Here is a 25131-nt window from a genome sequence, read left to right as displayed (position 1 = left end):
ATACAAGAGCTACTTTGTAGGCAATGTTTTGAACAGAATGTAATTCTCTCATGTACAACATGATGATATGTTCTCAAGCTTCATTCTCATGCTGTGCTAGCAAATTGAATGCTTTCGACTACAGCAACGCCCTCTACGCCAGCATCTCCACCCAGCTCCTCACAAGACTCCAGACCATACAAAACACTGCAGCCAAACTCATCCTGGACCTCCCCAAGTGAACTCACATCATAACCCAGCTGGGAGACCTCCACTGGCTCCCCATCCAGAAAAGATCCCAGTTCAAGATCCTCACGCAAACCTACAAAGCCATCCGTGACCTAGGACCTCCTACCTCAAACATTGACTGAACTTCCACCAACCCTCTAGACACCTGCACTCCTCTTTACTCGCCCTCACACACACACACACCTCCACATTAGTTGCAGCGGTGGCCGCTCCTTCATCACTGCCAAGACATGGAACAACCTTCCCTCCCCCCAGCTCCGTACAGCCCCCTAGCTGGCACACTTCAGAAAGAGACTCAATACCTGGCTCTTTGACTGAGACAGAGCACCCAGATAGGGGTGACAGTGTTGCACTTTACAAATGCTGTTTGATTTATTCTCAAGGCCTTTCCTATTCCGACTCCCCAGGATTTTGAGGCCACATTTCGTGGCCACAAAAAGCAACATTTGAGGCCCAAAACCTCAAAATTCGCTATATTTTTGTGGTGGTTACAAAATTATTGAAGGCCTGTGCTCTCTGTAGACTGGGCTATATCACTGTCTGTAACGTTGCAGTGTCTCCAGAAGCACAGCGCCTGAAATCGGAGGGTGTCTGATGCCAAAGAGAGTAGATTACTATATGAAACCTACTCTTTTTGGCCTCAGACAACCTGTGCGTGCAGGGCAGCAGAGGCCTGCAGAGTCCGCACAGGGCACACAAATGGGAGAGGTGGCTGCAGGCTAAACCACATAGAAAGGGGCTCTGTGCATTTCGAAGGCAGGTGACAGAGGAATTTAACACCTCTGCTGCCTGCTGGCCTGTGCTCACCCTCCCTTTACTGGTTCAGTGGCAGCACAGAGCCAGTAGAGGGTGAACGCCAAGTATTTTTTTTAACAATATGTTGCAGGCACTTTTGTAAAAATCGCAGAATTTTTACAAAAGTGCAGATTTTGTGATCTATTTGCAAATCGCTAAATCCTGGGGGCTGTCTATTGGGACAACAATGCAATTCTCTTGAAAATGTAACTAACTTGTAACAGAATTTATACTAACTTTTAGGTGTCACAGGAGCACCAGGGTTGGAAACTGTATAGTAAAATGCTTGCCGCAGTGCTGACAAATGTGATTTTTAACTGTATGGTTCTTTCTGTAATATGATTTGCTAGGACTTTGGGCCTTTGCACGTTCACATCAAAATGCATAGAACTTAATGTATTTTACCCTACAAAATGAGTTACACGCAGAGGGTGTTGGGTTCACTTTACCCTGAACTTTAGCAGGCAACACTCGGTCCGACTGATCCTTGATTTATGAATTACTTATTGAGCTGCATTATACTATGTTATGCTAGTTCATGAAGTGCATTTTATTCTGAGCTTCATATACAGATTTGACAAATAAATAGCTACTTAGCCATTTATTTGCTTTCTGCAATGCCTTTAAACTTGTAATGAACTTTGAGGATTTTCATTTTAATACTTCTCAGACTTTATTGTGAAGCCTTATGTGCTTTACATTTAACTCTGAAGTGTTAATTGTTATTGTATTTACATGTTGACCAAGTCTATTTGTGGAGCATCAAAATCCCACAGGGCATTAACATCGATCCCGGTGCTTCGGTATCACTTAAGAATGAAGAGCTGAGTAAAACCACTACATCCATTTATAACATAACTAGTTAACCCCAGCAAATGGATGTCCACTGTGTGCACCACTTGCGGCATTCGTTTTTTAGAAAATTCCTATGTTTAAGCAAGAAGCATTTATTAAAAAATATATGTAAATCAGTTTGATGGTGGTGGCTGTAGCGTCCTTCCTACCCTTGGTACATGTAAGTGATCACGCAACATGTGGAGCTTGGTATTGCAAGTCTTTATTCCTCAGCGTGTAACTGTTGACTGAAACATATTTACAGCATGAATTCTACCCCCACGCCCAAGCATTTACATCACTGTTCTACGGAGTCCGTAAAGGGCCCAAAAGGGTCCCATCTTCTCTAACTCACAAGACACTACAGTGGATATGAGGCAATTATGGTAAATGCACAATTATATAGAAATTGCTCAAGCTGCAGAATCTCATAATTCTATTACAGGACCCGAGGCTTCGGATTATGCTTTCTCTTTCTTTACTGCAAAATCAACAGCAGCCAATCAAAACGTTTTTTACATATTGAAAAACTTACATTCCCAGAATGCTTAGCGTAACCATAACAATAACCATAGAGACTAGCCCTATAAATGACTCTTTCCTCATGAGCACTTCTTTCTTTGCTGCTCGCAGCTGAGTTAAGTGCTGCGATTTACTTTGTCCCTTAATAGCTGGATTTTGTGTTTTATAATCACTGTGCATGATTAATTCAGTGATAGGTAATGCTTTACATATTGCCTGGACTTATTTGACATGCGTGATGCTATTTCAGATGTATTAATTACCTCGCGACAGAGGCGCTTCACCGCAGGTGAGCTGGGTGATCGAGCGGTGATGAGCACATCACTGACGTGACTCGCCCCCGCCCGAGTAGCTGTTTTCCCGTGCCGATATTGCCCACAAGCTTACACTGCGGCCACGGTGCCCTCCCTCATTGGGCACGCATTTTTCCTCTGGAGCCTCACGTCGCGAATCCCATTGGGCGGCTTTTAGGCTACGCGATGCCCAATCTAGTTTCCTCCTCACTCCGCCCTCATTTTAAATGAGGTTTCGGAGTGTTGGTTTGTGCTTCTTCACCCGTACCCGACGCCTATCCTAGGCTGTTCAAATTGGAAGGCCCAAGCCGCGTGTTGGCTTGTTGGATATATTTTGGCTCCTGACGCCCTCTGGTGGGCTGCTATAATCATTGACCACAGCTTTGCTGAGGAGCAGTTTTTATTGAAATTTGTTATTGCAGGAAGGGTTGCTCCCCCTTGACGAATTCCTCTGGAATTTAATCTCGGCATTTGTTCTCTGTCTAGCTCGCAGTGTACCAACTTGCGATGGAAGATTGGGCCTATTTTGAGGAGGATGAATACGGATATTATGGGGAGGAACATGCACCCCTCCAGTTAAAGAGGTTGAGGAGGCGGTCCCTCAGATTGTAAACAAGGCGCTGGCAGACGCCCTCAGGCCCATTACTGCGCAGCTGAGGAATTGTGCAAAGAGACATGGGATGCTTCCGCAGGAACCGGCTTCAGGTTCCTAAGGGGCGAAAGCTGCATCAAAAGCCAAGGCGTCAAGCTGGCCGCACGCACAGGCTTTGACTAAACTACCTCCGGCTGCTGCAGGTGATCACCAGTATTCTGGGACCCCAGACCCTGTTCCATCGTCTGCTAACAAGGTTTACATCACCGACACGGATACAGACACAGATTCGACAGGGCACACCGCGTCTCCTAAAAAGAAGAAAGCTAAGCGGGTACCTATTGATTCCCAATCTTCCTCCCTGTACCAGACCCCAACCCACTTTGACTTCAATCCGCAGGACATTATCCATCCAAGATCTTCGGATCAGGCCCCTCCTCCGGAGGTGGCGGATTATTTGCACCAAATTCTGATAGGGAGGTTCGCTGCAGGTTGCGGTCAGAATGCCCCGTCCAGACATCCCGGACAGAGTGGCGGATACGCCAGACATAGATCCAGACATGCTAGCATTTTTAAAGAAATTTGCGAAGGATCCCAAGAAAGGCATTGACCAGGCCTGGCGCGGGTGTCAAGATAAACTCTTGGATACCGCTGGTCCCTATTGATCCAGATATTCTCGCAGGATGGAATCTGTTTTTTAGGAAACGCGAACAGTGCCATTTCCTCCAAACACAGAAAGTCCCTCCTTATGCGAATGGACAATAACTTGGCGGAATTGGCGTCCGCGGAGCCAGGCCGCTTGGCGGCAGGAATGTTATTTGTTGAAAAGTTCGTCAAGGACGTCTCCAAATACGTGGGGACCTTCACCTCCTTGGATAAGGCCCAAGCCAAAATCAAGCGTGTTTTCCAAGCTGGCATTTTGGTCGGGCCGGGCGAGGCAGGGGCCGCTCGCCAGGCTGCCAATATCGCCAGGGCCCTCCCAGAGGAGTATACAGCCAGGGAAGAGGAGACTTTCAGGACTCCACCAGGGGCGGCACATTTTATCCTACCAGACGCTTCAGCCGTCGTAGATACCAACGTGGAGGACAGAGGGGGAATTTCCAACCCCAAATTACAGCAGGTAAGAACACTATCTCTATGTCCTCTGGGGGATCGTGTTCGACACTTCCTACACAAATGATCAGTCATCACTCAGGATGCCTGGGTACTACAGACAGTGCAAGGGTTCCGCATAGATTTCTTTCAAACCCCTACACAGAGTGTTTCTCCTCTCTCTCTATTGTTTTTCCCCAACAAGACAGACTTTTTATAGATCACGAAATATAAGATTTGCTGCAGAAACACGCAATGGCCTATTGCAACGAGAAACCAGCGGGGTTCTGCAGCAACGTCTTCCGAGTCCAGAAAAGAGGAGGGGATTACTGACTTGTTCTAAATCTGAAGGACTTCAACTTTTTTGTCCTGTACAGACATTTCAAGATGTAAGGATCCATCTTTTGACTGACATTTTGAGACAAGGGGACTGGATGGTCGGCCTAGACCTCGAGGACGCTTACTTGACGGTTCCAAACTTTCCTCCTAACCGGAGGTTCTTGCAGTTCCAATGGCGAGGCAGGCGTCTAGAATATTTGGTCCTGCCTTTCGGTCATTCCTCGGCCCCTTGGTGTTTCGCCAAGTGGATGAAACCAGTGGTCGCACATCTCCGGGAACAGGGTATTCGTCTGATAATTTATCTCAACGATATCCTGATAATGGCGCCATCTGCTCTTCTAGCAAATCAGCATCTACAGAGGACAATGACACTGCTATTCTGGTTCCAGCACAATCACTGGAGTTCTTAGGGTTTGTAATCAACGCTCAAGACGGCCCAACTCAAGCTGCCCATACAGAAGCTGAGAGATCTCAAGAAGGAATTGCGGAAGACTCTAGACACACAACTGATGTCCCTACGGGCAATTGCACGGCTAGTAGGCCTGTTAGCCTCATACATACAAGCAATCTTTCCGGGGCCGTTGCATTACCGGGCCCTTTCAGCGTCTCAAGATCCAGCATCTCCAAAAGGGTCTCTCCTATTCGGACCAGGTTCCGCTCACGGACGAAGTCCAAGAAGAGATCAGTGGTGGTTAGCCCATGTAGATGCCTGGAACGGTCGATCAATCTTCGGATGTCGCCCGGAGATAGTCATAGGATCCGACGCCAACCGGTCAGGTTGGGGTGCCCGTTGCAGGGAGATTACAACAGGGGGCAGATGGTCCCTCCAGGAGCTGGAGTTACACACCAATTGTCTCGAGCTCCTGGCGGGATCATTTGCAATTCGCACGCTCTCTCCCAGGAAGGTATCTTGTTGTATACTCTTACGAATGGACAATAACTCCGCGGTGAGATATATAAACAAACTGGGGAGCACCAGATCCCTGATGTTGACGGAGATCGCCAAGGACTTTTCGCATTACTGCCTTGCGCACCAGATAACGGTGATAGCGGAATACCTTCCGGGTCGAGACAATGCGATAGCGGATTGAAACTCCCGTCATTTGAAAGATTACAGTGATTGGAAACTCCATCCGTCGCTCTTCCAAATGACTCAGTCAGTCTGGGGCCTGTGTCACATAGATCTTTTTGCATCCAGACTGAATCGTCAGGTGGAGTCATTCTTTAGTTGGAGACCAGATCCGCTGGTGATAGCAACGGCTGCCTTCATGCAGGACTGGTCGAAGAACCTCAATTATGCATTTCACCCATTTGTTTTGATACCCAGGGTGGCGAACCACATTGTTCTGCAGACAGCGGAGATTGTTCTGATCACACCGGTCTGGAAGTCCCAACCTTGGTTTCCAGTCCTGCTGGAGCCGACGTGTGACTTCCCTCTCCTTCTGTCGTGCTTCCCGACAATGCTCTAGGGCCCTCAGGGAGAACTGCACCCTCTAGATCTCGAGGGGCAGTTGTCCCTGATGGTCTGGAGGCCTTCAGGCAGCAGTGGTCGCTTCCAGGAATTTCAGAGGAAGCTTCAAGCAACAAACCTGGGCCCCTTCTACCAGGAAACAATATTCTTCAGCCTGGAGAGCATGGTTGGGTTGATGCCTGGAAAAGCGCCTGGAAAAGCACCTGGATCCCGTTGAGGCCGACCTTCCCCAAGTTCTGAATTTCCTTTCCAAGAAGGCCGGAGATGGTTTATCATATAGATCGATTAACAATTTCGGATCGGCCATCTCTGCTGGGCATGCACACATAGATGGGAGACCGGTAGGTAAGCATCCGGTGGTTTGTAAACTCTTAAAAGGAATACGTGTGGCAAACCCTCCTAAGGCTATGTATTCTTCTTTATGGAATATATCTAAGGTGTTACATTTATTTGAGAATTGGCCAAACAATGAGTTACTCTCATGGAAACAACTGTCTGCTAAACTAGCCATGCTTCCCTGTTTATCTGCATGTAGACGGGTCTCTGATGTTAGAGTTTTGGTTTTAGAGGGTAGGATATACTCTCCTGAAGGAGTGTGTTTTGTGATTACAGCTCGAAATAAAACTTTCTCAAAGTCCATTAACTACAATGCTTTTCTGCTGAATGATAAACTGTGTTTAGTGAAATGTCTCAAGGTATATGAGGAATGTACCGACCTATTAGACTGGTCGGTTGTTCAAGATTGCCGATTGCTTTGCAGAAACCATTTAAGCCTGTTACCTCTGCTACAATTGCCAGGTGGCTCAGATATGTAATGTCAGAGGCAGGTATTGACACAGAATTATTTGGAGCGCACGCCTTGAGAGGCGCTATGGCATCAACATCGTTTATGTTGGGTACCAATATACATGATATAATGAGAGCAGCAGATTGGTCGTCTAGCTCTACATTCAAGCAATTTTATTATACACCTGTGGGCGATGTTGCTTCTGTGGTTCTAGATAAGCGTTAAACTAGCATAATCCGAAGCCTCTGGTCCTGTAGTAGAATAAAAAAATTGCTAGCATTCGCGCCAAGAATTTTCAATTCTATTAAGGACACGAAGGCGAGGATTATCACGCCCACATTGCAATTATTATTGATAACTATCATGTTTACCCTCCTTGAGACAAAGTCTATTTCAGATATTACGAGTTTAACTTCTAATCTAGGTGCGGAGCAAAAAGACGAATGAACAATCGCTTTGGGTTTCGGAGAAGATGTATTCTACGGTCTTCGTCAATGAGACCATCATTCCTGTTTACAACGTTCTGGTTGCTGTTTGACAAAATTCTGAGTCTTGTTTGGACAATGGACACTTGAGTCTTGGACACTGCTCGTTAGGCAAAGAAAGAGGAAGTGTGCATGGGGAAAGACTAATGTATAGGGTTAGTCTCTATGGTTATTGTTGTGGTTAGGCTAAGCATTCTGGGAATGTAAGTTCTTCAATATGTAATAAACTTTTGAAATGGCTGCTGTTGATTTTGCAGTAATGAAAGAGAAAGCATAATCCTCGCCTCCTTGTCCTTAATAGAATTGAAAATTCTGGGCGCGAATGCTAGCAATTTTTTTTATTCCAGCTGTCCTGTCTGTGCTGTGTAGATCAATAATAATTACAGGTGCATTTACTACTACCCTTCAACACCCTGGTATATAAAAACAAATCATAAACGCATGGCATCTATATTTTACAACGAGGTGCTGTAAAGGAGTGTGTCATTTTGAGGTGGGCAGAGCTTAAACTCCGTTTTTAGGTCTCACGCCTAGCGTTGCAGTGCGTAGCACTGTCCGCGCAGCGCAAGACCTCTTGTAAGGGGGTTTTGAAAGCTGACCACACTCCTGTGCGTGTGATCAGGCTTGCGCCGGCAGGCATTGGCTTTCACGTGTTTTATTTTTTTTAAAAGGCATGCGATTGGGCAAAGGCGGGCGCATGTCTCGCCTTTGCAATACCCATTCCTGTCCATATCTAGCACGCGGAGCAGCGCGCGTCCGCCACGCTGCCGAGCTTCCTCCCTCCGCTCCTCTGTGGTGCGTGCGCACTACTAGTTTTTATTTGTCAGCGCGTTCGGTTTCACTTTTCCCGCCGCTAGCGTAATGCCGAGAGCTTGTTCTTTTTGCGACTTCATCTGCTTGAATCTCTACATAATAAATTTGTATTTCCTACAAGATATTATATATATCCTTGATATTGTTGGGTGAGTTTCAAGCAACTTGAAATTAGGACGAATGAGCTAATGTTGTGTAGTGCGTCACTGAATATGCAGCCAGTGGTTAAATAGAACTACACAGGTCACATTTCCTTTACGCGTTACGTTTACGAGCTCTTCGACCGGAAAGTTATTGTCCGTCTCACCTAGTCTGGGCGGGTTCCTTTTCAGTCACAAAAGTTCGAGGGTCGCTGTGGGTGTCCTGTGGAGAAACCACCCTCTAGTCTTTATGTTAGATTCATCCATTCCATCATTCCCTCATTGGACCGTTGTCCCGGTCATATTGGACTTCTACTTCAGTTGTCATATTTGGGGGTCATCACGTGTCTCAACAACAACTTTTACCCCCACAGTCGTATAGATCTTACCAGCGCACACCAGACTGGTTGTCAACGCTGAGGTGAGGACATGTCGAGAGTGCGTGCCAGGCGCTGATCGATGTGTCCGCACCCTGTCCATGCACTGCGGGGGAGGGGTGGGGCTGTGTGTGTGACCTGACACTTTGGCAGAGGACAGCGATCTTTCCGCCTGCTCGTCAGTAATGCGTACGTGGGGCGTTGTGACGAGGTACCTCCGAAGCGGCGCTATAGAATACCCCTGCCGCGAGTTATCCCTCGGAGGATGAACCCTGCGAGGACCCGTACCCCGGCCAGACTGCACCCAAGTACCGCAGTTGTTGCACACTTCAGCTTCTTTTCAAATTGTTTTTCTGGTCCTGTGTTTTTACTACAGTGGACAGTATTTTTCACGAGGGTATTCAATTGGTTGGCACCAGAATTTTTAATAGTGCTGTGGGGAATTTAAAGGCTAAACACTACGTGCACGTGATATACTGCGAAACTTTACATGATAATCGCTTCGAGGCGCGGTTTGCATTTTTCTTGTGTATGGGTTGTTTAGTAAACAACAGTATATTCTGTCTAAAAAGTGTTGTTTGTCAGCAGGCTTGTGAGAAGGAGAATTCCCCCCCCCCACACACACTCAAATATGTATTTTTCAAGTTATTTCCGTTTGTGCGCAGGACGTCAAAAAGCTCCAAAACTGTGTGTGTTACCCATCGCCGGTGGCCGGCATGCGTGCCAATGTGGCTGGTAACATTTATTAGCACAGCAGCGCCTTGATACCCAGGTGTTTAGCCGCTATGTAAAACGGTCCTTGCTGTTCTTTGCCCACCTGAGCTCTCCCCAATTGTTGTATTTTAGCAGATGAGATGCGTTCAGCTCGCCCCCGTCCTCCCTGGAGGGGCAGTTACTTTCCCGCCTTTCCTTCTGCTTTTATGGGGAGTTCGCGTGATTAAAGCGGGCCTCCGCCGGAGAGTGGCGGCGCAGCCACACTGCACACCGCTCCCCCACACATCCATCATCCGGACACGGCACACATGGCAGGCTGCACCTGGCCTAGCAGCTTTCACAGCACGATCAACTTTTAATGGCCAGGCTGGGGCGGCGGAGCACATTAAAACCCCTCTTCCTCGACGCTGCATTAACAGACTCATTCACAGCTTTACAGCCCTGAGTCTGTGTGGGAGCAGCACTGCCAAATATGCCTGTAAACGGCTGGAGCTAGCAAGCTTGTACTGGGAGAAACATGACATTCACCAGTGGTGGGTTTAAGAAAGTGATTTTTGCCTCAGTTAATACCCATTCATATAGCTGGGTGACTGAGCTTACACTGCAGATAGCTCCATCTTTCTCTCTCTGCCTGTGTTTGTGGTGTGTATTCTTGTAGGAAGTGGTAAGGAGTTACATTACCGTACACATCTGCCTTTCATCCTTCTCATGCCGGTCAATAGGTTAATGCACATACAGGAGAGAGCTAAGCAAGCATCCTGACGCTCAGGGGCTGGAACACTGCATGGGCTGCCTGAAACTTAATTCCTTCAGCAGCTGGTAACGTGTATCAGTGGGTTAATGCGCATATTGCGGAGCTCAGCTTGCAACCTTAAAGGAAGGGACTGGCTGAGCCTTTCATGCTTCCTTGTCCATCCTTAGTGCCACTAAGCTGTACAAATCCCTGCGCCTAATAATCATCGAGGCAGTACAGCTTCTCCTCTGCACTAGTAACTTAAGAAATGTTATTGTTAAATTATTTATATATTTAGGATATTTGTTTAGCGCAACGTTCATTCTCACGGGGTGTCTTGGCGCGGTGTAGATTCTTGCTGGCACATTTTATGCACACACTGTTGAACTGTCTGGCACTAGGCGGAAGCAGCGAGGTGTCCGTTCTGATTGTATGACACAGGCGCTAAGTTGTGCCTGCACTCATATTTCAGGAAGGTTTCAAATGGCGTCACAAATCCACTACGTCACCACGGACACTTGAATGGCCACAGAATAAACCACAGAAATCGGTCTGTTTGTCTGACTGTTTTAAGCTTTGTGACCTGTACACTCAAGGGGTTCCAAACTGTTGAAGTCTGACTTTAGTGCCAGTGCTTGGCTCGGGAGAAAGAAACGGCAATGGTGAATTATAGACTGCCTCTCTGAGTATTTAGCGTCACCCCGCGCCCTGACAAGCAGTCACGTGATTGTTATTTGAATACTAAATGGAAGCAAGAAGGGGATGGTGGGGCCAAGGCCTGCTTGGGTGCGCGTGACACTGATGGTAAGATGTTTATTTCCTTTTAGTGAGGAGGGCTGGAGAGGCCCTCAGTCAGCCAAGCCTGAAAACTAGGCCGTGTTCTCATTCGTTATTGGCTGGGCACGAGGAGGCAGCGTCACTGCGATCAGTGCGTTCTGTGGTGTAAGAGAGGCGATAGCTCTGGCCTTCAATGCACTTTCTGGAGAGATCTGTAAGTAGCCTAGTCACAGCTTTGACTAATCACAAAACCGAATAGAAGGCTATTGTGTCTGCTGCGAAGCACCGCTTGTAGCAGGACTCTACACAGATGTGCATTTTATGCAGGTAGCTCAGAGGGTTACAGCCTATGTTGCATAAACAAACCCTACTATGACACAAGTTACAATCCTTTTAATATAGCCTGCTGTGTTTGAACTGGCGCCAAAGAGCTTCGTGTAAACAGCAAAGCAGAAGTTAAGATACTTGTTTTTCTTTATTTGCTGTGTGCATATGTTTTTTTTATTCACCACTCCAAGATAGGCATCTGCTATCTTGGAATTATATGCATTGTGACGCATATGTGTCATCACATTGCAACAGCTTGTTTCATAAGTTGTTCAATACTCTATGGATGCAGTCGCACACAGAATGTTCAAGTGCAGTTCACTTGTTTTTTGGTAGGCACGGGAAGATGAAGTGATTTTCCCACAATCACTTGATGCATTTCTCTCTCTTCCCTCTACCACACAGTTATCTCACCAGCTGTAAGAACCTACCACTAAACACTCTCTCTCCCTCTGTCTCTCTTTAACTTTGCCTTTTTCTAACTCTTTCACTCTCTACCTCATTCTCTCTCTTCACTCTACTCGCAAAAAACTCTATCACTTTATGCATCTCGTCTCGCTCTCTCTCACATAAGTAAAAAACATTTGCATCACAACACCAATAGCTCTAACTCTAAAAAAAATGCGAGACCTGTTGCATTGCAAATGCTTGTTTTTTTTATTTAAGCAAACGGAAAAACCATAATTTGAAGTCAACACTTTATCTCCAACTTCTATTTGGCCACGTAGTCTATGAAAAAAAGCACGTTTGAGTTTTATCTTACATCATGTGCCTCATTCCTGTATCGACACTGCGGGGCAGATTTACAAGCCCATTGCGCCACTTTTCCCATGTTAAACGTGACGCAGAACTGGCGCAAGGGGTTTGTGCACCTGCCCCTGCGTGTCCAGCTTGCGCTGCCTCTTCATTCACAGTGTTGTCTGTTGGACTCTCACCTGTAACAGGAATCGCCTTCTTCGTCCACCAGTGATCTTTGAGGTATTTGTAGCCGAAGCAGCTCACCACAACCCAGACCCCACCCGCGTAGACGAAAGACATCCGCTTCCTCCATAGCAGAACCTCGTTCGCCTTCGCCATAACTTCCAAACAGCCACCTTTGAGATCCGAGCTGGTCACCACCAGGAAATAAAGGCACCAGTCTCGGTACACCAAGGACACAGCAGTAGCCCCTCGTCGCTACTGAAAGAAAAAAACAGACAAGAAAGAAAGATGCCGTTTTGTACGAAGCGACCCTGCAGACTTGTCGGCCATTTCTGAATGGTGCGGTTTTAAGCCAGAACAAAGGTAAAGGAAGGCTACTGAGGGCACTAGACCCAGCTGTTTTGTTGGTTGGATCAAAATATTTATCAGATTGAATTCTATGTGTTTAGCTCGAAAGAGGGGCATCTTGAAAACTTAAAAGTAATATGACATTAGTTTACAGGTTGTCTAATCTATTAGGAAAACTTTCTGAACTTGTTCACGTCTCCATTTAGAAATACATCTTAGCAATTTAAAGTGTATGTTGCTTTTTTAAGTACAAGTCACCCTTCTGCTGTCGTATTATATCTGCCATTTTTTGAGTTTGCTCATGTGTGACATTTTGCACGTTTTCAGTGCGACTACGTTTATGTGTGAGCTTGCAAGGCATTGTGAGTGACACTTGCGAGTACAACAAAGTGATTATAGCCATGTAATGACATATTGCCGGAGAAATGTTCTTAAAACAGCTGCAGTGCTCGAGGGTTTGGTGTGTGTTGAGGGAGGGGTTCGGGTTTTAGCTAAATTACTACGGAAACGGGAAGCAGCATTTACAAATACATCGCATGCCTCTGTGCCTCGCATTTTTTAGCATGCATATTTTTAATGTGAATATGCATTTACAACGCATGCCAATACCACGTATTTAGATAAGTTGGGGGGGGGGGGTGTCCCCCCACAAATACATTGTTTTTCAATCTAAAAACAATGCATGGTATTGGCATGCGATGTAGATGCATAATTGTGGTAAAAACATGCGAGGCAAAGGCATGCAATTGTATTTACCAGCGTTGTACCGTCGTACAACCGATTACTACCCTACTTACTGAAGTGAAAACTGCTCTTTGATAAAACGTCAGGAGTACATGAAGCTGTCAGTTAAATAATCACGCCCATTTGTAGCATCTCCCTCCCAGCCAATGAGCATGCAGATGGATTACGACACACAGGAGCTGCTTTCAAGCATTACTTTATTCCTCAGAATATACTCACACGCTGCGCATTACATCATATTTCACGTTAATCACACTCTAACACCTCCCCGCATCTTAAGTGTTTCCTCTTCAGAGTCCACCCAGAACTACATGGTACTAGAGCTCATAGCATCAAAATTATACATCCCCCTTTGTTAAATAAATTGTGGCAGACATCACAAAATCCTCGATTAGTCGGCGAGGCACTCGTATTTGCTGGCTCGGGTGATCCGAGATGATCACAGTCCACTCTGATCAGGCAACGGCGACAAAGGCTCTGTTGCTTCAGCTGGACCTGCTGAGGGGATCGCCTCACGTATGGTTTGAGGTGGTGCACAGACGAATGGGAAGCATACAGTAGAGACTCACAGACATCTAAGACCCCAGACCCCCATGCAAATCTTTCAGGTTAGAGATAGTTTTAACGACAGGCCTGTGTACAGAAGCGGAGATGTGATGAAACACATTGGGTTCAGCAGAAATAGACAGGTCACATCACACGTTAATGTCAGGAAATATCTCGTGGTCAGTTAGCTGAGTTGCTGGCCAAAAATAGGCCATATTTTCTGTTAGTCTCCAGAAACTTTACAGAACATCGGTGGTTAGTACAGATGTCACAAAAATAGGTCACCACAATCTCCGTCTGCTAGAGGGACCAGCCGAGATAAACAAATCATGTAAGAGCTCACTTCCCCTATGTGCTCTACGGTCCCTCAATCAACCTGTCTTAACACATAAAAAGTATATTGTGAGATGTTGCCCAATGGCCAAAGGCCACAGGATCTCTCTGGCTTGCGCCGCAGCTGCCAGCAAAGGACACAAGCACACTGTAGTGTAATTACTAGTGGAAGACCCCAATGGGGTCTTTGCCTCTTTATTTTATAATCTCTGGCCGCTTGGCCAGAGGGTTTTACAGGGTGTAGTTTCTGGGTCATCCCAGCACCGCTAGAGCGGTGCTGAGGTCATTACATCCCTCCCCAAATTGGCATTGACCTGCGTCTGAGTGCTTGGCAGTGGATTTGGCCTCAGGTTGTAACGCTGAGGGTGGAAACGACTGCTTCTGATCTCATCATTAGACTCATGTTCATACCTTCTCTCACCTCCGGTGACTCAACCTGAGGACTGGCAGGGGGACCTCTTTCTAAATTAGGCTGCAGGCTCAGGTCACCCAAGTCGGCTTCTTCGTCTTTTGATGGGGTGAGTTCTTTGCTGGGGCGGGCTACTCGCCAAAACCACAGCACATTCATGGTGACAACTTCTTGCTCCTAACTGGCAGTGACCATGGTCCCGTTCACACGTGAGATTGTCCAAGTGCCTGGTTCAGAGAGCGTCTGGAATTTCCATCCGGGCCGTCGATCTCATATCAACACAAGATCCCCAGGTAGGAGCCTGTCAGGACTTGGCATGCCATTTCAGGCTGACGGGTTCATTGGCCCGGGCGGGCCGGACTTGGGTATCTGCTAGTTCATGCAGCATCAGTGTCCACTGGCTGGACAAAAGACTGTTTTCCTACCAATGTCCGTTTAGCATTAAAGACCAGGGGGACCGTTGTGTGGTGCAGTGTGGCGTTCCTCAGAATTCTCGCAAGCTTATCTGGTGCAGGCTTATCTCAGGATTGGTGCCCTCTGCCACTGTGATTTGTAGTGCTTTATTCAGCATATGCATAAAACGCTCAGCTTCGCCATTGGCCTGGGGCCACTGCAGGGTGATGCGGCAATGTCTTATGCCGAGAGATATGAGTAGGTTTCTGAAGTCAGCCCCTTGAAATGGAGATCTGTTGTCGGTCTTTATCTCTTGGTGGAGTTCCAATAAAGCAAAAGCCTTCTCCAGTACCGGGGGGAAAATTGTAAATGCTGTAGACTCTATTATTTCAACTATTTGGTATTTGGAGTAGCTGTTGATCATTACTGTAGTGATCCTTCCATTTGGGTAGCTCCCGAAGTCGAGGCTTGTCTGGGATTGTGCATGGTTCTTCAGTGATGATAGGTGCTGGGGTTTCTTGAGTACTTGTCATCAGGCAGGATGGACATTGTCACACAAATTCATCCACAGTGGCTTCCAGCTCCTGGAACCAGATTTTTTCTCTCATCCGAACATCCCCTTGATAGCCTCCGTGGGCAAGGGTCATCACGCGGGCCTGGAGACTTTCAGGGAGTACAATGCGAGACCCTCGTAATATCAGACAGTTTGCCGTGGCACTCATGTCGTCATGCAACCTCCATTTCATCAACAAACTTTATTCAGTTTTATAAAAGAAAAACTATAAAAGTCATTAAAACATTAGTAAAACATCTTCCGGGTCTCAAATTGACAAATATAGTACAACCAAGTTAATCTAAGCAGAAATACATAAATCACAAAACAAAAGTTAATCACAACTTGACCTGAGTCTGACAGTGACCCGTAAAAAATTAATCGTATACAGAGCAGTGTCGTTAGAAAGGAGTTGTAAAAAGATAAAAGCTGGTCTCACCATCCTAAAACCCGCCTTTTTAAGAATGGGTATAATATATAACTTCCTAGGAACCGCATAAAAACTACAAAAAATTAAAAAGTGCATCATGTCCTGAGGAGACTCATCGTCGCAGCCACAGGGCATGAGGCACTGACCTCTGTGGGAGCCACGAGGGTGTGCCAAGAGAAAATGGAAAAGGTCAAGCCAAAACCGTGTCAGTAAAAAGCGATCATGGATGCTTTTGAGTCCTAAAAGATAAGGTTCGGTGGTTGGCACAGTTTTTAACACAATGTACTTGCGCACACTGGGCTTACACAGCTCCATTTCCTCTCTTTCACAGCGGGTTCTTCTTAGGAAACACTCTTTCAGAGGCAAGATGGCGTCCGTGCAAGTGGACGTGTGAGCTGACCGCTCCGGTCCTGCCTGAACTCGCAAAAGATTAAAGGGAGAAGGCTGATCGAGATGGTTCACCCGGGTTAATCAGGAAAACCCCCCGTCTGCCGCGTTTTTGAAGTATTTGATTGTTTTTGACGCACTTGACCGGCTCGATTTTCACGGTCGATTTACGAGCTCAACCCTGCTGTGCGCCTGATGCTGGAAAAATTTTCTGCCTTCGCAGCGGGACTACAGTGTCCACTTCATGAGTGTGCTGTTTGATATAATTGTTCCAGCAGACTTGTGGGCAGAGTGTAAAATAGTTGTAGATTGGCCTGCTAAGGAATACCCGAGAGATCAGAGAACAGGAGCTCCAGACCCGGAGGTTATGAGAAAATACGAGCAGGTTATTGTGTTCCTGAAGAATAAGGTACCCCCTAAAGAGACAGATTGGGTTAAGATAGCTCGAACACATCAGGAAGCAAAAGAATCAGTTCATGCTTTTTATGAAAGGTTGATACTGGCTTTTAAACAGTTCAGTGGAGATGAACACCTGGGTGATAAGGATTTGAGTCATTTTGTATACAGATTTGTATATGGCTTGAGACCTGAAATCAGTGAAATGATACGTGAGCACACAGTTGATTGGCAGAGTAAGAAGATTGATGAGATCTTGAGACATGCGAAGTACTTCAGTGATGAAACTGAGGCGAAACAAAGAAAGCTGAAGGAGAAAGCAATGTGGGCACAGGTGAAAGTTGCAGAAAGACAAGAAGCACAGCTGGTTGAACAAGCAAATAATCCAGGAAATAGGCCTAGATATGGTACAGGAAAAGGAAAGGGGAACTTAGAAGAGGCGAAGAAGAAATTCCCGTGCCACAACTGTGGACAATTGGGGCATTGGCGATCCGAGTGTACAAATCCACCATTAGTGAGTAATGTGAATAAATCCTTGAATCAACAGGTGCAGAACGAGGGGTGTAATCATCAGCAGCAACAGCAGAAGATTGTCCAGCAGCAGAATCAGGAGCCAAAACCGCCCTTGCCACAGAACAGAGGGTCTCAGAAATATAACCAGGACTCAGGATTCTACAATGATGAACAGGTAAACAAACCGAGACGTACTAATCCGGTGCAACAATACTGGCTAAAGAATGAGGGGAGTGAGTCTGAAGGGGACTACTGACGGTGCCGAAGAGAGGAGGAAGAGTGCATACTTGGAGCAACTCTAGAAATAGACCAGGCAGGACCATTTGTAGATGGGAAAATAAATGGGGAAAGTGTTACTTTTTTAGTAGACACAGGAGCGACGAGATCAACTGTCAGGTCAGCAGATATAAGAAATCTTCCTCTCTCGGACGAAGCAATCCAAGTGGTTGGTGTAGCTAATACACAGATTAAGACTCGTGTTACCGAACCAGTAAGGGTAAGGATAGGGAAATTTTCAGATATGCACAGGTTTGTGGTGTGCGACACTAGTCCAGTGAACTTGTTAGGTAGGGACTTATTGTGTAAAATGAATTGCACAATTTTTTGTACTCCGGATGGAATAGCTTTTGAGACACCGGATGAGGATGTCTTATACAGGATGACTCTAGATAATAGAGAAAGTGAGATTGTTGGAACATATGCTGTATTTAATCCAGATGACTTGCCTCAGGAGTTGAGAAACACAGTAAAAGCAGTAGTCTGGGATTTTACTGGAGAAGATGTGGGATTGATGAATAATGTAGATCCAGTAAAAATTACAGTGAAAGAGGGAATCACTTACCCTAATATCCCACAATACAGATTGACACCAGAAATAATTGAAGGAATAACACCTATAATTGATAAAATGATTCAGCAAGGTGTTTTGAGAGAGTTACTGAGTAGCCCATGTAATTCACCAATAATGGAACTGAAGAAACCTAATGGGAAGTTCAGGATAGTGCAAGATTTGAGAAAAGTTAACAAAATTGTGGTATCATGCTGTCCCATTGTGCCAAATCCATCAGTGATTTTGTATCAGATTCCTCATGATGCTGAATGGTACACAGTAATTGATTTGTGCCATGCTTTCTTTTCAATTCCATTGCATCATGACAGCCAGCCGATTTTTGCATTTCGGTTTGGGCAGCGTATTTTGACATGGTGCCGAATCCCACAGGGGTATACCGAGAGTCCTTCAATATTCAATCAGTTGTTAAAAAAGTCTTTGGAGAGTCTGACTATGCCTGAAAGCTCAGTACTAGTACAGTATATTGATGACCTACTTGTGGCATCAAAGACACGTGAAGCTTGTGAAGTAGATACCATAGCTTTACTGAATCATCTGGCAGATGGAGGGTTAAAGGTATCTCCAGCCAAGTTGCAATTTTGCAAGAAAGAAGTACATTATCTTGGACACAATATTGAAAAAGGTCTGAGAAAAGTGACCATTGACAGGATCAAAATTATCAGAGGAATGAGAGCCCCAATGACCCAGAGAGAAGTGAGAATGTTTTTGGGAATGGTGGGGTACTGTCGTCAGTGGATAAGTAATTTTTCCCTGATAGCAAAGCCACTGATTAAATTGACCAAAAGTGAAGTGAAAGACCCATTGGAATTGAATGCAGAACAAATGGCAGCATTCGAAGAATTAAAGAGCAGATTATGCGAAGCTCCTGCTCTAGGAATGCCAGACTATGAGAAGGAGTTTGAACTGTACTGTAGTGAGAGGAATGGATGTGCACTTTCAGTGTTAATCCAGAAACATGGACGTTTGAGAAGGCCAATTGCGTACTTCTCATCAACACTTGACCCGGTAGCTGTGGGTTTACCAGGTTGCCTGAAAGCAGTAGCTGCTACATGCAGAAGCTTGGAACAGAGTGAGGGTATAATAATGGGATATCCTGTACGGGTATTCGTACCTCATGATGTGGCAATCCTTTTGACAAGAAGCAGAACTCAATATATGTCACATAGTCGGCTGACTAAATATGAGAAAATCATTCTGGGAGCGTCAAATGTGACTCTTAAAAGATGTGTGAATGTGAATCCAGCGACACTGTTGCCAGACGCTGAAAATGTGAGTGTGAGAAATGATGTTGATCATGATTGCTTGGATGTGCTTGATTACTGTACAAAACCGAGACCAGACATAAGAGATCTGCCACTACCTGAGAGTGATCATGTGCTGTTTATGGATGGATCGTGTCTGAGAACAGAAGAAGGTGTGCTGAGTGCAGCATATGCGGTGTGCAAAGTTTCAGAAGTTATGGAAGCTTCACCTTTGAAAGGAGTTAAATCTGCTCAAGTAGCGGAATTGGTGGCATTGACAAAAGCTTGCAAGATTGGGAAAAATGTGAGAGTGACTGTAATGACTGATAGTCAGTACGGATTTGGAGTGGTTCATGACTTCGGCCAGCTTTGGCTACAAAGAGGTTTCCTGACCTCGAGTGGAACTCCTATAAAGAATGCTGAAGTGATTGGGAAATTGCTTGAGGCGATACAGCTGCCTAAAGAACTAGCAGTTGTAAAATGTGCTGCTCATGGACAGGGAAATGATTTTGTTACCCTTGGTAATCGGTTCGCAAATGACATAGCACAGTATTGTGCAAAGAACAATCATTCGATTAACTGGGGAAAAGAGAAGGAGATGTCTTTTTGTACTATGATGTTTACTAATGTTCTGGAAACATGGGATGAGGTGAGGCAGTTGCAGGATGAAGCAGGAGATGAGGAAATGAGAGATTGGATCAAAGCAGGTTGTGCACCTAGAGAAAAGGATCATGTTTGGATCTATAGGGATGGAAGACCAGTCATGCCAAATTCTATGTTGTCAACAATGGCGAGAATGTATCATGGCCAGGGACACCTGGGGAGGGATGCTATGATTAGGTCTTTTAAACAAACCTGGTACAATGCAAAGTTCAGGCTGATTGCAGAGAGCATCTGTCAAAGGTGTTTGATTTGTCAGCAGTTCAATACTGGAAAGAAAACAGTGGTGAGCCTAGGAACAATAGGCAGAGAAGGAGGTCCTTTTACCAGAATGCAAATAGATTTCATTGAAATGCCCCAAGTCAATAGATTGAGGTATGTTCTAGTGGTAGTCTGTTTGTTTTCAAGGTGGGTGGAAGCATATCCAACTAGGAGGAATGATGGAATAACAGTGGCCAAGTTACTGTTAAGAGAGTTGATTCCTAGGTACGGGTTCCCAGTGACAATTGAGTCAGACAGAGGGGGACACTTCTACAATGAGCTTATGAGTTTAATTTGTGAAGCATTGAGCATACAGCAGAAGCTACATTGTGCATACAGGCCAGAGGCTTCTGGCGTTGTTTAGCAGATGAATGGCACAATCAAAAACAGAATTGGTAAGATGTGTTTAGCCACTGGAATGAAATGGCCTGATGTCTTGCCCCTAGTACTGATGACTATTAGATCTACTCCAGACAGAACTACAGAGTTGAGTCCACATGAAATATTAATGGGACGTGCAATGAGACATGCATTCGTGCCTGTCAACAAGTTGATGACAATAACTGATGACATGATTTTGGATTACTGTAAAGGCCTGGCTGACGCAGTTCATTCTGTGTTTCACCAGGTTGGAGAAGACGCCACTACACTTGAAAAGAAGCAAGCCCATGATCTGAGCCCAGGGGATTGGGTGAGAATAAAAGTGCACAGGAGAAGAAATTGCTTGGTTCCAAGGTGGGGAAGGCCAAGACAAGTCATTCTGACTACGACAACTGCTGTGAAGTGTGCTGGAGTGAAGAACTGGGTTCATGCAAGTCATACCCTGAGAGTTCCAAATCCAAAAGATGGAACTGGGAAGGAGTATTTTGAAGAGTCAGATTCCAGTGATGATGCAGACACTGAAACAGTGAGAAGAAAAAAGAATCCTGAAAGGGGGGAAAGAGAGTCAGAAAGAGAGTCAGGTGATTCTTTTTTCTTACCAAGAGAAGCTTCAAGAGGAACATTGCGGACCTCAGAAGAGAGTTCAGATTCTGGAAAAGTGCCTGAAGTTCTAACGAACAGTGAAAAAGATAAAGAGAAAGAAAGGAAAGAAAAGAGCGATTCCACAGAGACTATACCCGAGTCAAATGAAGAGATTGAGAGAAATCCATCTGAGATAACTTCTGAAGAAGTAGGGTCAGAAGAAGATAGAGAGGGACAGATTGCGGAAGACCCCCGAGGAGGTGTAGGGAACATTCCTGATAAGCCAGGTGAAGGGACAAGTAGACAGCAAGAAGATTGCGTGTCGGAGACCCGAGGAGGGACAGTAGTAGGGAAATCTCAATTGGTGGAGAAGAAAACTGTGGAAAAAGAGAGAATCGTTGATGAACAAAAGGCAAATGAGACAGAATCGGATGAGAGTGAGAATGAGATACCAGAGGGTCGAGTTCTGAGAAAGAGAACTTGGATTGGAGAAAGAAACAATAGAGAAGTGAAACAGAAGAGAAGTGTAAAAGGAGATCTTTGGCCTAACAAGATAAAGAGGCTGAGATATCAATTGACACGAGTGAATTCATCAAAAGCTGAACAGGTGAACGAGGTGTCAAGTCAAAATCAAGCGAAAGAAGAAGAACCGAAGGAACCAGAGGAGATCAAGAGAATCAGAAAACCCAACCAGAAGTATAGGTCACCGGAATGGACGTATGTGGCACTGTCTGAAGAGGAAGAGGCAGAAAGTCAAGGAAATCCAGAGGGGGCCTTACGGAGAGTGGTTGAGGAGGAGAAAACTGTTGGAATCCTGAAAGTTATCCTGACTGACAGAAACAGATGTTCAGGATATTCAAGATCTGATACAATTTGATGTTGCTGAAGAAGAAGTGAAAAGTGATGAGAATCCAAACTGAGTGAACTAAAGGAGTCACTTGGAGAAGAGTGAGGACAAAGAGCCTTAAAAATTAACAGATTGAAACGATTTAGTGTCCTAGAGACTCAGTAGTGGAGTAGTAGAGGCTAAGTCAAAAGACACAGTCAAAGTAGTAAAATGGCTAACACAGAAAATAATAAAAGTAGATGTACCTTTCTGAAAAGATGGTGCAGAATGTGCTGCTGCTGTACAGGACTATTGATGCTACTATGGAGTGTGCTTGCTTTATTAGTTACTTTTAGAGTTTCCATAGACACTTTTGGAATACATACTGAGAATATGACTAACATAGGGAAGAGTTCACAGAAAGTAGTACCAACTAGAATTAGTAATATATACATACATAAGGATAGGTCAATTAATGATTTTTCTAGTAATGTTTTTTCAAAATTGTTGTATGAATACGTAAAGACAATGGAAGTAAGGGATTGCTACGTCTGTATGCAATTGCCTGTATCCGTTTCAGAGGGAGTTACTTATCATCATCTTCCAGCTACGTATGGGATTTCATGTAGTGTGTTAAGTAGTATTTTTTATTTGTTAGGGAAAGTAGATTATGAGATGTCTAATAAAGATAACATTTTTGGGCAATTGCCTATGAATAAGAAACTGAATCCTGCTAAAGAAGCTAACATTTTTGGTGAGATTTTTATTGAAACAGAAGAATTAACATTAGATTACATTTTTAGAAACAATTTAACTTGTAGTTTGAAGGAAGAAGAAAAAGCTTTCCTAGACATGGTAGAGAAAAGGAGAATAAGCATGCATGAAAAGGCAGGAGGATATAAAATGAGTGAGACAGTGTGGGACATTGAGATGGGAAAGGAGTTGAAGAATGGAGCCAGTCCGACTTTGGCTTTAGATGCACCACAGAAGGGTAAACTATGCATTACCAGAAGGAAATCCCAATATGATAATCATTTTGTTGGGACTAGTGAGTGTCATGATACATACTTTATTGCAACGGGATGGGTATTCAAGGGAGGAGAAGATCCAGTTTTCCCGGGAGTGTATTATATTTGTGGGAATAGGGCTTATTACAGGTTGCCCGACCATTGGTATGGCACATGTTATGTTGGCCTGGTCTTTCCAAAGATTTTTCATATGGATAGAATAGAAGATGCAGAACAAATTAATCTACTAACACGCTTTAGGGGAGAAACTTGGTCAGAAATTGTAGGAGATATTTTTGGAGCTTTGATACCAGCAGTGGGAATTTCATTAAATGCATATGGAATTCGGAAGCTGTCAACAGTGGTGGATCGCTTATCGACAAGTACCGCTGGAGGGTTTCTATTGGTGAATACAGAGATGGTTGCCTTACGCGCCATGTCTATGCAAAATCGACTTGCCCTTGATATTCTATTGGCAAAGGAGGGTGGAGTCTGTGGAATGCTGAAAGTTCAACATTGTTGCACTTACATTCCTGATGAAAGCAAAGATCTGAAAGTCTATATCAAAAATATTACTGATTTGCATGAAGAATTAGTACCACTGGAAGCTGAAAGTATCTGGACTAAAATGGCTAATAAGATGATTGCTGTTAAGAATTTTATTGCTAAGATAGGTAGTACCATTTTTGGTAAGATATTATTTCCTTTAACTTGTGTGATTGTTGCTTTATTGATTCTTAGATTAGGGTGTTTATGTTGTAGATACAGGAGAAGTGAAAAGAAAATAATAAAAGAAAATGTTAAAAAGAGACAAAAGAAGTCAAAAAGAGACCCACAAGAAATAGAATTAGAGGAATTTAGAGAGAGCATGTACTTAGAAACGAAAAGAGATGATGAAAGAGAAACTGGAGTGTAGTATAAATGCAAAAAGACAATTGAACTTCTCCTAAGAAAAGGGGGCAAAATTTTTGGGGTTGTATTTTTGTGGTGATGATATATCACCAAAGGGGGGATTGCTGGAGCAGGGTTTTCTATTTAAACTCAAACTTCAGTTTATATGTTCATGTGTCATAATTAAAATTACTAAGAATTAATTATTAAGTATTAGTTTTTGACGAATGTTTTAATTAATCAACCTTACTAATGAAAGAATTATACGTGGGAATGCAATTGCATGGCTTAATTAATAAGTGAACTAAGTTGGTGAGCAAATTAATTAAATAAGTGTGGCTAAAGTGCTATTTGTTATGTGTTTGCATTTAAAATAATATGCTTTAATGCTTTTTTATGTTGCAAATGGCTAGATAATTACATACACATAAGGGTATTAGTGGGAATTAACACTGTATAATCAATACGATGTAGTAACGTTGTTTTGTGTTTCTTTTTAATTAAGTTGTCCATTTTTGGCCTATCGAGAAATGGCCGACATCTACAGCCTGCATTTGAGTAGATGAATTATGAAGAGAGGCCTCGCTGAATATGGTTGAACATGACCTCGGCCTCTGTCTGAGCTAAAAGTTATGAAAGGACAGCAGCTCTGGGCTCATCGCCAGATATCCTTGGAGGAGAACAATTGTCACAAGTGAACATTTTTGATAAACTTGCGGTGGCTTCACTATAATTCCGGAGAAGAGCATCCATGGATGTTGCAAAATTAGTTTGTGCTTCCTTTTTCTGTGTTTTTATTTTTGAGATATTCGAGAGCGGAGGTTTTTTCTAAATGTTGCGAGCCAACATCCTTTCCTGCTCGCTCTGCTCAATGGACGCTTAGAGCTTGTTTGTAACTTTTAATGTGTAAGTTTTGGTATAAATATTTTTAGACTAGAGAGGGTCTTAGGCCACTTCCTCCTGAACTTATGCTCAAGAGGATCGATGCTGAATGAGAGGACGGTGACTCGAGAGACTTTGAGAGACCTGTCCTGACCTAAATACGACATTTAGCTAGAATAGGTAACTATGAGAATAATGATTTTGCTATTGGATGACTTACTTTCATTTGAACTAATTTAGATAAAATAACTTTGTTTG

The 25131-nt window shown here is 44.4% G+C and overlaps 1 protein-coding gene and 1 long non-coding RNA gene across 2 annotated transcripts in view; one reads left to right on the top strand and one right to left on the bottom strand.

Annotated features, from left to right (window-relative positions):
- SMIM26 (small integral membrane protein 26) overlaps positions 1-12570 on the bottom strand; it is a 20230-nt gene extending 7660 nt beyond the window's left edge. Inside the window, 1 exon segment of the mRNA XM_085611772.1 lies at positions 12255-12570. Coding sequence (XP_085467898.1) covers positions 12255-12570 — 316 coding nt within the window.
- LOC146820898 (uncharacterized) lies at positions 12468-25131 on the top strand. Its single transcript, XR_014963062.1, has 3 exons — positions 12468-12603; positions 17327-17467; positions 24497-25131. It is a non-coding gene; the product is annotated as an uncharacterized LOC146820898 (long non-coding RNA).

The sequence above is a fragment of the Triturus cristatus genome, chromosome 6 (assembly GCF_964204655.1).
Source record: "Triturus cristatus chromosome 6, aTriCri1.1, whole genome shotgun sequence".
NCBI classification, from domain to species: domain Eukaryota; kingdom Metazoa; phylum Chordata; class Amphibia; order Caudata; family Salamandridae; genus Triturus; species Triturus cristatus.
This window is presented reverse-complemented; position numbering and strand designations above follow the sequence as displayed.